The 10,576-nt window shown below is 37.0% G+C and overlaps 3 protein-coding genes across 3 annotated transcripts; 1 reads left to right on the forward strand and 2 right to left on the reverse strand.

Moving 5' to 3' along the window:
* Positions 1-74: 74 nt before the first annotated feature.
* On the reverse strand, positions 75-2,601 carry pex26 (peroxisomal biogenesis factor 26). Its single transcript, XM_068307217.1, has 5 exons — positions 2,264-2,601; positions 2,038-2,178; positions 1,296-1,618; positions 1,050-1,190; positions 75-951 (listed from the first exon to the last, which is right to left on the reverse strand). The coding sequence occupies exons 1-5, from the start codon at positions 2,452-2,454 to the stop codon at positions 839-841; spliced, it is 909 nt and encodes a 302-aa protein (XP_068163318.1). The 5' UTR covers positions 2,455-2,601; the 3' UTR covers positions 75-838.
* A 98-nt stretch (positions 2,602-2,699) lies between these two features.
* On the forward strand, positions 2,700-4,217 carry llph (LLP homolog, long-term synaptic facilitation factor). The gene is made up of 3 exons (XM_068307332.1): positions 2,700-2,791; positions 3,288-3,516; positions 3,744-4,217. The coding sequence occupies exons 2-3, from the start codon at positions 3,300-3,302 to the stop codon at positions 3,914-3,916; spliced, it is 390 nt and encodes a 129-aa protein (XP_068163433.1). The 5' UTR covers positions 2,700-2,791; positions 3,288-3,299; the 3' UTR covers positions 3,917-4,217.
* Positions 4,218-4,395: 178 nt separating this feature from the next.
* On the reverse strand, positions 4,396-9,914 carry hcls1 (hematopoietic cell-specific Lyn substrate 1). Its single transcript, XM_068307331.1, has 15 exons — positions 9,789-9,914; positions 9,033-9,152; positions 8,869-8,942; positions 7,852-7,975; positions 7,651-7,761; positions 7,146-7,200; positions 6,937-7,047; positions 6,670-6,780; positions 6,519-6,574; positions 6,273-6,342; positions 5,952-6,100; positions 5,754-5,879; positions 5,254-5,416; positions 5,119-5,181; positions 4,396-5,029 (listed from the first exon to the last, which is right to left on the reverse strand). The coding sequence occupies exons 2-15, from the start codon at positions 9,114-9,116 to the stop codon at positions 4,893-4,895; spliced, it is 1,434 nt and encodes a 477-aa protein (XP_068163432.1). The 5' UTR covers positions 9,117-9,152; positions 9,789-9,914; the 3' UTR covers positions 4,396-4,892.
* Positions 9,915-10,576: the final 662 nt, after the last annotated feature.

Here is a 10,576-nt window from a genome sequence, read left to right on the forward strand (position 1 = left end):
AGGGAGCACAATTAAACTCTTTCCTCTACTTTGATAATTCCATCTTTTTCTAATTTTGATTGTTTTATTAACAAACTCTTACAGACAACAGTATCAGTGAGGCGTCACAAGCTGTGTGACCGGTCCTCTGCTTATATGACACTCCAGTGTATTTTTAACAGCACATTTTCATTTATCCATTAACTACAATATGATTTTTAATGATTCCTCATATAGTTACAGTATTTGCTTACTTTAGATATTTTTTCTTTAATAAAATACAATTACTGTTAGTACTGTTTAGTGTCTCTACTTGGTGGCAGCATTATATTGAAGAAAAAAACTACAAAACAAACTTCCAGTATCTCTTCTGTTCTACTATCTTCACTGCTGGGTTAGTGTTTTTAATGCAAGTTGGGAATACAGTATTACCGATTTGTAAACTGGTTTAACTAGAATGGCATTTGGTCAAAGCATCGCTTCCACCAAGGCATAAGAAATAATTCCCAGATCCACACCTTTAATCAAATCCATCTCAAAATCATAACTTCATTTCTTCATTTTTACTGTAACCTCTAGGCAATTTAAATTTGAGAGATATTCTGATAAATAGCTGAAACACAAACAAATGACAATAAAACATTACCTCTGTGTTGAATAAAGTCAACCATTCTCGTAGGAAAAGCTTGAGGATGTTTGCCTCTCATCCACAAGGCTTGTTCAGTTCTTTGATAAGAGGCAGAGAGTCTTCAATATTTCCTACAAGTCTAGTTGACTTTATTCAACACAAAGATCTACCAGGATCTGGATGACTGACAATATTCACAGAGTCTTTGTTGGATGTATTATTTTTCATCCTCTACAGTCCTTTGTTGTGAGTGAGAGCCTGATAGTACGGTGCAAACATGGTGCTCCACATTGTTTTGAGTAGCTGAAGAAGTTTGGAAATCCATATGAATGCGGACGGAAGTGCTGCAAAGAAAAGGATAGGATCATTTACTTATATGTAACCATTTATGACTGAAAAATCCTTATGATGAAATTTTAATAAAGATAGCATTTAATCCAACCTGGATCGAATCGTAAAAAAAGCAGGTAGAGAAGGACAGCAGCCAGAAAGCCTTTCTGCAGTGAGAATGAGCCAGAGCTGGTCAACAACAGCTTTCTGTAGAAACACTTGAGAACAGCTTCAAGCTTATGAATTACAGCTCCTGTAAAACACAAACGGTATTAAAAAAAAGATTTCTGCAGAATTATTAGTACTTAGATCATTTTAGTATAACACATGTTACAAGCACCAAACTAAAATGTGAGACCTAGAGTTGAGACGTGTATGGTAGATTGAGAATCTGGACTGAGTGTGGCTTTTGGAGTTGGTTCTGCAGTCTCTTGCTCTTTTTCTTCCACAACATCCAATGCTGTCTTCCTCTGGTCTTCTGTGAATGCTCCTCTTCCAACCTCTCCAACAATCAGCTCTCGAGCCTCATCTCTGTGTCCAAGAGGAATAAGGACAAGCAGCAGGTACAGCTCCGCCACCGTCCCAAATCCCGTCATTGTGCTGTTGGATGCACAGTGTAACCAACGTCTGGCAGCTTCCTGCATCAATGCTGGTTCTCCCACTTTAGAGTAAAGAAGTATGCTGCAAACAAAAAAGGATGAAATATCAAATATTAATTCAAAAATAGATTACTTCTGTAATGGAATGCCTTTATTTGTCATTGTTGCACATAAAGCAAAATTAGGTCAATTTTTGTCAGTGCAAGAGTAAAAAAATGTTAAATGAATAAATGGAATAAAAAATAGAATATAAAAAACAAAATCATCTGCTTTTGCACAGGCCTGATGTATTAATCCTTTTTAATATGCATGTGTTACTGTGTCCTGTATAATTTAGTCTCAAGGCTGTTGTTATTATTTGGTTTTAAAATTAAAGCAATACCATAATACACTTCTTAATAAAGAACATCAGCCAAACTTCACATCTTACAGCTGGATGTTGTAGATGTTCTCTTTATCAGCGAATACATTAATCACCAAAAACAAATGAACTCTACTCACCACATTTGCATTATTTTAGGTGGTATTTTCTCCTGGTGTTCATACTGCTGCACGACCCAGGAGAGGACATCATGCCACTGATTCAACTCAGCCAAAGCTTGTATCCCTAAAATACAGAACCCAGCCTTCATCTCACCACATCTGCGGAGACACAATACAGAAACACAAGGTGACATCACACAATGAGACAACAGGGAACGTCTATGTGTTGTGTTTAGAATCTCACCTGCACTCCTCCTGCTCCATATTGGAGAGACTCTCCAGGCCTCTTTCACAGGTATCAAAGACTGCCTCGAAGTCTTTGTGGACCATCATTTGTTCTGCAGCAGTTTCCAACAAGCAGGACATCTCCTGCTGACGGCTGCAAACTGAGTCTAAATCGCCAACAGGAACCATGTTAGTTGAATAGTCGTTCATGTCTGTCGTTAAAACACTGAAACAAAAATCAAACTACTGCCAAGCGGTCACTTCCACGCGCTTACATTATATCAGAATAATGATATAAACTCAGCTGAATGCTTCATTTGTTTAGTGCTCTCTCTCTCTTATTTACAATGCGCGATCTCTCAAACTTCCGGATTTGAGGTCGTTAGCCAATCAGATATTACCTTCTAACAATATCCGAATTAAACCAATCATGCTGCGCTTTCTTCTCTATACGTCATTTCCGTAGTTTGGAAACACGTGGACAGGGTGAAGTGTGTCTATTGCTGTCTACGGCGAATCGAATAGAAGCAGTTTAATTTAACTTGTTGTAAGTTACTGATCGTTTTTTTGTTTGTAGAAATATCACTGTATATGTTTAGTGTGTTGATAAATTTAATACTTACCTTGATGCGAATTGACGAATAGTAGCAGCTAAGCTAGCTGTTTACGTAATCGATATAAAGATAGATTAGAGTCAGAGTTTTTTTTATTTCAGTTACCGTAATGAAATCATTTGTGTAATGTAACTACCATGAACTAGTGGTGTAAGCTGGATTATCTGATTTATGTATTAACAGATAAAAGTTGTGCGTTTGAACCTTATACCAATCAAGCAACCACAGTGAACGAAAAATGACAATTGGATTAATACTGTATCGGCTAACATATAATCATGCAACTTTTTAAAGCATACATTCCGTCCATTTAGTACGAAAGTGGGATAATCATAAGTAAAATATGGAATTAAATTCTAATAACTTGTGCAAATGAACGTACCGAGTATTAGAAAATAATGCGAATGTAAGATCTATATTGTTTTTCAGAGCATCTATAAAATGGCAAAAAGCCTCCGGAGCAAATGGAAGAGGAAGATGCGTGCCGAGAAGAGGAAGAAAAACGCCCCCAAGGAGCTGGCTCGTCTGAAACAAGCGCTGAGTCGAGATAAGAAAGCAGACACTGTCATGGGTGATATGGAGGAGATCGTCACCGTGGTGACAGCGGACAAGATCAAGAAGCAGACAGAAGTAGATATGGTGGAGGTAGAGAGTGAAGGTCAGTGAGGCATGATTACAACATGATTGATGTGGAACAACTTTGATTGTCATTTGAATCGTGAGGTGTCTGCCAGTTTTAGTTATGTTTATCACTGGTTACATGTCGATATTCATATCAGTTGTTTATTGGGAGTGCAGTTAATAGTATAACTATCAATTTTACTGTTTTTATTTTTGAAAAAATGTTTTATTCATCTTATTTGTTTATTCATCTTTGTCCTACAGATGTTACAGAGGGGAAGATGGACATGGACTCAAAACGCAACAAGAAATCTATGTTGGATGACAACGGTCAGTACCCTGTGTGGATGAATCAGCGGCAGGCCAAGAAACTGAAAAGCAAACGAATGGCAAAGAAAACTGGCCAGGCCAAGAAGAAGAAGGGGATCGCCTGGTAAAGCAGAGGGAAGACCTCCAGTTTTGCCTTAATGACTTTTAATGCAGAAAAATCAGATCACTAAATATTCTGGAATTTCTGCTGTTCACTGGATTACAAGATTTATGGTTCAGTTCACTGCAAGAAAATTTGTTCTCATGGAACAGCACACATATTTGTTGCAAGCCATTCCCTATTTCTTTCTCTTGATACTGTCAGTGTAATTTCATTTGACTATATATCAGATGAGGCTGCATAAGCCATTCTTGATGTATAAGTCTGATCATCTCTTATAAATTAAATATTTTTCTCTTGTAAATACAGGATTTTATATTTTTCCCTCAATTTTGTTCAAACTTTGTCTCAAATCATTTATTTGAAGGGCAGAATACAAGTAGGACAAGTTAGACATGATTTCAACAGCGGTTGATAACTGACCCATACGTCACTGTGACATTTGTTAGAAATCGGCAAATAAAAATTTGCATCCAAACAATAGGAAGTGGTAAAATATTTTATTTGCTCAATTCATTGCAGATAGATGATGTAACTCCTTCCTAATAATGTTTGTGGTCACATTTCCTAAGATACTCAGACAAGATATACAATAAAAAGTATGGAAATTAGTGATCAGATTGGGAGAATTTAGCTACAATTTATAAATACAATGGTAAAAATAGTTACTGTACACCTGCCGTGGAAGGGATTTTTCTGAGTCAACCTTCTTAGCAGGACTATGGAAAAAAAATTTCTGGCATCACATTCATACATCGTGACCGAACAGCCTCATTGCTCTTTGAAGGAACATGCATTCATTTCACATTAATTAACATTGTATAATAGAACATTTGACTTTGTCGGAACACCTGTCATAAAACTAAATTCAGTAGATGGCAGAATAAGAAAACTGACAAAATAGGTAACTCTAGAGATGTAATGACACCATTATCATATACAAAATCCACACTAATCAGTAACTATTAATGATCTTATGTCGCTCACTTGAGAAGCTGAACATAAGCTGCTGGGAAAAGACCAATTCGCCCGTGACACTGTCCCTTCCACCAGCCCTCATCAACCATCTCTATGTTGGTTATAATGTCCTCTGGATTGAAGGAGATTTCATCATCAGCCTCTGTGGGGAAAAGATGAAAGAATTTATCTTCACAAATGTTGAGGGATGATTAACATGTCAGACGATTAAGAACTTGAGGAGCGCCATACCTCCTTCAAAGTCATATATTGCTACTGCCCTCTGGTCACACGTCACGTCTTCATAATCGTGATCTGCAGTTGTAAAAGAGAAGAATTAGAGTGTTTCACTGGTGACAGGTTTGATATTGTCACTGATAGACAGACCAGCTGGTGAAGGAGGAGACAGTTCAGCGAGTTCCTCGTAGTCTCCTTCCACCTCCTCATCATCCAAATTTAGTTGCCGTTCAGGTAGTTGGGGATCATCAAGTTCAAGGAAATCATCACAGCGAGGAGGTAAAGCTGGAGGCTCTTCATACATTGAGTTCTCCTGAAATCATGGCCATAATGATCTGAGAAGATTCAAGACTTAATCGCAGTGTGTGCCTCTTCAGGGTGGCCACTGCATTAGTTGAGTGGATTTTATTATGTTTTAGCTTGAAATCCTCCGTGTTTGTATTAATGCTATCAATTTGTGAGATTATACATATAGGATATACAGAGATAATTGATAGTGTGAAATATTGCTGCTTTTTTCTCCTTGTTTTTCATTCATGGAATATATGGACAAAATCAAAACCTAGGATATATCCAAGCCTTAACTTTAAACTGATGACTACATTATGGTTATTTGGTGAATCTGATACTTGTCCGCATTGGTGTCTAACCTCTGGCTCTGGTTCGGGCTCAGGTATTTCTTCGATATGTTTGTGGAATTCTGTTGGCTGCGTGGGGTGTTCTGGAGTCACATCTGGAACAGGAAGAGGGGTTTCCTTCTCTCTCCTGCTCTCCTCCTACAGAAAACACAAAATCATTATTGTACATACTATAGTGTTCATTTTGAACTCCCGTCCCGTTCACCGTACCTCTTGTCTGAGTTTGGCGACCTCTCGTTCTCTCTTCTCTCTTACTTGTCTCCTCACTTTCTCCTCTTCTGTTTTCTTCCTGTTCTCTTCATCTGCAGCCTTTGCCATGTTCTCAAATCGTGCCTTCAGGTTTCCTGCACCTTCACTTGCTGTTTAACACAAACAGTTTAAAATACATCAGCATGAATAGAAAATAGGTTTGGAAATAGGAAAATAAATTGATTCTTCTTTTCCTTTCGGCTTTTCCCGTCAGGGGTCGCCACAGCGAATCAGTGAATCAGGAAAATAAATTGATTAAGATCACTAAAAAAATTAACTTACAGGTCTCGAATGGTTGTGTCTTTTCATAAGCAGAGCTGGGAGAATCCATATCTGAGAAGCCCACTGCACACTGGAATTGAAATACTGTATTAAACATTAATATTCATCCTATTCTTACTGTCTGGACTGATTTGAGCAGGAATGGTTACTTAATTAGACAAACAGAAAATAACCAAATGTAATTATTTTGCTTTTTCAGATTAACCCACAATTAAAATAATGAGCAGCTGCAGGTCTAGAACTGACCTTGTCCATACGGTCTGTCTGAACTCCATAACGGCCTCCGAAACCTGCTGAATAATCTAAACAGGAATGAACCAGATCAGTCTGGTATTCTATTGTAAGTGAATGTTTTACATGTGCACATTGTGTGATGTATACGTGAGTGTTTCCTCACCTTTCTGTGACTGATGTTTCTCAGTCTCACCCTTATAATCGTAGCCCAAAGCAACTTTATCCACCTTCTCCCTCTCAACACCATACGTCCCTCCAAAGCCCTTTGAATAATCTGGATGTGAATTGAACAGGAATTCAGAATGAGTCATTTAATTTTAATTTTTTTTAAATTTATATACTGTTGTGATCCCCAAAGGGAAATTAAGAATACAAAGAATGCATTTATAAAAAGATGCCACAGCTGATTATCGTTCCAGCGACAAACTACCTGTCTGTGACTGGTGCTTCTCTGTGTCTCCTTTATAGTCGTAGCCCACAGCAACTTTGTCCACCTTCTCCTTCTCTACGCCATACTTTCCACCAAATCCCTTTGAGTAATCTGAAGACATAATGGTTGTAAGGAAAATATGGAATTCAAAACATGTCTTATATATAAATATATAAGAAGAACCGTTTGAAGCCTGATAACTGAATGACCTTTCTGTGACGCATGTTGCTTCATATCTTCCTTGTAGTCAAAGCCCACCGCAGACTGAAGACAGGACAGGTACATTTATTATACATCTTACATCTCTTTTCTATGATCCATGACAACCATTTGCGTTAAAATGTTAAAAAGCACTTAGATCTTACAATTTAGCTAAAAATCTCAAAAATTGTGTGGCTGCTGAGATTTTCCACAATTGAAATTGAGCAGAAATCATTTTAATCATTAAATCATTAAAATTATTCATCATTAAAATAACACTTTTAAATAAATGACATTATTTATTTAAAAATTACATCAAGAATGTTCTGGTTTTGAAATGTTATCTCTGTAGTTATGTCGTGGACCATGAGTAGCTCCCAAACAAGTTTAAGTAAAGATGAACATCCATGACAGACATTAACAAATCTTAGCTGTAGAAATGTGGTAATGATTAGTCCTCAGGAGGAATTAAAGAATTAACGGTACAAGTAGCTAAGACAAAACATATCCCACCTTGTCAACACGGTCTCTCTGAACACCAAATTTCCCACCAAATCCTTTTGATGCATCTTTCTGGGACGAGTGCTGCTCGACTTGGGCCACATAGTCATGCCCCAAAGCCACCTGGACAGTGAAAATTCAAGTTACAAATTTGAGAGTCAATAAGAAAAGCTTATCTTCTTGATTTAGTGTCAAAAAGACAAATTTGCAAACCTTGTCCACTCGATCCTTCTCCACTCCGAACTTCCCTCCGTACCCGTAAGATGCTTTGGGGGTGTAATCCTTCATCGTGACTTGTTTGTGCTCCACAGTGACCTTGTTTATGAGCTCAGTTACACTGGCAAGAAATCCAGGGGTCAGTTACATTACACTGGTATTAAGCGTTAAATGGTATACATGTCATTTATACATTTTTATTACTTGTAGTTTATGTATATTTAAATTTTCATTCAAATGGCTCACCATATTCTAATTTCACTACATTATATATAGCACGTACAAACAATAATAAATACTTTAATGTGTGCACTTTAAAACTATATAACTCAATATATCAATTGTCCTTCATTATCTGTTAACAGTACTGAAATTATGATAGGAGTGTAGCAAAAATCAATAAAAATTTAGATGTTGTAATACATCAAATATTCATTTACATTGCAGTTTTTACCCCACTAATATAATAGTGTAAAACAACGGTTGTCATTACTCTAATTTAATACTAAGGTATTATAGGATACATATTTTCACATTTATATAAAATATACATACATTATAAACATTCACAAATATAGCTGATGGAAATTTAAACAGATGCTTGTAGACCAAACATTTTCTAATAACTCTATGTCATAAGAGTCATAAAGTAAGAGAGTTGTAAAGTTCATAATGTCTTAAAAATAGATTATTTCACTAATACCTACCAGGTGTTAGCAGACATTAAGTAGACAACTGGAGAATATGATATAAATACTAAATCAAGAGATTTTGCAGTGTGACTTTGTACAAAGAGGAACAGTTCTGTACCGCAATCTGTGCACGAGCACAGATGTTCAGTGTTAAAGTCTGATTGTGTGGCCTCACCATGTTGACATCAGTTTAAATCTCGCTGTCAACATGTCATCATAATAAATTATCCATTTTAGGAGAAACTGACTGCTGCACCCTGCTCTCACTTCCTCTTCCTGTTGCTACAGCAGCCGCACTCATGAAGGGGTTTGCATTTCTTACTCAATGTATTCTTTACGTCCTGAGCCTTCGACCGTCTTCGCTCCCCACCTCTGCTCCTGCTCTGACACATCGTTCTGAAACACAAGGTGACAACCTGAAAAGTGTCTGCACCAACACACACATCTTCCAACCTAGTGGAACACACACCAGGAAGCGTAGAGTACCTCAAAGTCAGGATCTGTCTCCCAGTCGTCCCCGTCTGCAGAAACCTTCATCTGGACATTGTGGCCTACAGTTGACTTCCACATCCTGAGACGTTGCTCAACTCTGATTAACGACAGATTCTGTGATATTAATGAAATGACATTCATCAATTCTCCGGTATGAAGACTGTATAAACTTCTGCACAAACAAACGCCCTGACCACCATTTTCTAAAGTTTCAAAAAGGAAGTTATTTTTAACAAGAAGCTCCATTTCCCCATTATAAAGCGCAGACACCGAGGATCTGTCGCTGCAGTAAAAACACTTTAAAGCTTAATAAGCAGGACAACAACACTATCAAGGGGAATTATTTTTAAAAAGTCACTTGTAACACAGTGGAAATGTACATACCAAAAAGTAGTGTCTAATTTCATCTAATTTTTACCATATAACAACTACAAATAGTAACCTCACGTTAAGATAAAAGTTACAACTGAAATAATTTTTATTTACCTTTAATTTGTGAGGGATAACCTACAGTAGTTGTAAGCATGTAATTGTAGTAATAGTGGTATTAAGGCATGGTATTGTTTATAATATTGGATATACATGGACATATAACCATTTTTAGTTTTTTAGCAAGTAGTTTGAGCAAAAACTGATTTAGTGTGACTTCTGACAAAATCTACTTCCTTATTGACAAATAAAGGATCGATAAAAGCCCAGGCAACTGGTAGTCATCTAGTAATCTAATGAAATAAATGTTTTACTGAATACCTTCACTTGTCAGGACGATACGTCTGAGCTTGAATGATGATGATGATGATGATGATGATGATGTGAAGTGAAGTTCCTCAAGTTGTGACGGATTGATGGGCGGAGTGTCCACGTGACCGCGCCCGGAACGCTTAACGAGGCGAACGTCATCTGCTGACGTCATAGTTTAAAACATCGAATGTCATTGGGACACACACACACACACACACACACACACACACACACACACACACACACACACACACACACACACACACCAGAAACCTGACGGATCTGTAAATAGTTTGATTAGAAATATGTCATAAATGAACTACACTGTAAAACATTCACAAAATGCAGTGTGATCTTGTTCTTTCTTCTTTCTTCAAATGTTTCTTGGGAAAAAAACAAACTGTTGCACACCGATATGTGAATAATGTATGTACTGTATATATTTTATGATGGTAGGATGTGGGCAAACCGTCCAGAAAAAAACTTCTCCTTCTCCCTCTTGAACAAAATGGTTCGAGTCTTTAATCAAAGCATAATGATGTCATTCCACAAATTATTCCCTTTTAATATCAATTAAAAACACAAAAATGTGGAGTTGTAATATGATTATACTCATTGATAATGTTGTGCCTCTTACTAAAACCATAAGTAAAAAAAACAGCTAGTAAATAGGCTTACTCAGTTTGAAACTCAATGCAGCAGTTTGGCCAACGAAGATAAAGTCTGATAAGAGGAATACTTACGGCCTTTTTGTCAGTATTTCCTTCATAACATTGTTTATTATTATATATGTTGTG

This window comes from Antennarius striatus, chromosome 22 (assembly GCF_040054535.1).
Source record: "Antennarius striatus isolate MH-2024 chromosome 22, ASM4005453v1, whole genome shotgun sequence".
NCBI classification, from domain to species: Eukaryota; Metazoa; Chordata; class Actinopteri; order Lophiiformes; family Antennariidae; genus Antennarius; species Antennarius striatus.

What these genes read in the sequence shown, in the direction of transcription:
- pex26 (XM_068307217.1), bottom strand. Translation starts at nt 2,454, where the DNA reads ATGAACGACTATTCAACTAACATGGTTCCTGTTGGCGATTTAGACTCA. An exon ending in CCTAAAATAATGCAAATGTG is followed by an intron (nt 1,619 to 2,037) that starts GTGAGTAGAGTT and finishes TTTTGTTTGCAG; the next exon opens with CATACTTCTTTACTCTAAAG. An exon ending in CATACACGTCTCAACTCTAG is followed by an intron (nt 1,191 to 1,295) that starts GTCTCACATTTT and finishes TGTGTTTTACAG; the next exon opens with GAGCTGTAATTCATAAGCTT.
- llph (XM_068307332.1), top strand. Translation starts at nt 3,300, where the DNA reads ATGGCAAAAAGCCTCCGGAGCAAATGGAAGAGGAAGATGCGTGCCGAG. An exon ending in GGTGGAGGTAGAGAGTGAAG is followed by an intron (nt 3,517 to 3,743) that starts GTCAGTGAGGCA and finishes TTTGTCCTACAG; the next exon opens with ATGTTACAGAGGGGAAGATG.
- hcls1 (XM_068307331.1), bottom strand. Translation starts at nt 9,116, where the DNA reads ATGTGGAAGTCAACTGTAGGCCACAATGTCCAGATGAAGGTTTCTGCA. An exon ending in GGACGTAAAGAATACATTGA is followed by an intron (nt 7,976 to 8,868) that starts GTAAGAAATGCA and finishes ATTTCTTGCCAG; the next exon opens with TGTAACTGAGCTCATAAACA. An exon ending in AGAAGGATCGAGTGGACAAG is followed by an intron (nt 7,762 to 7,851) that starts GTTTGCAAATTT and finishes TTCACTGTCCAG; the next exon opens with GTGGCTTTGGGGCATGACTA.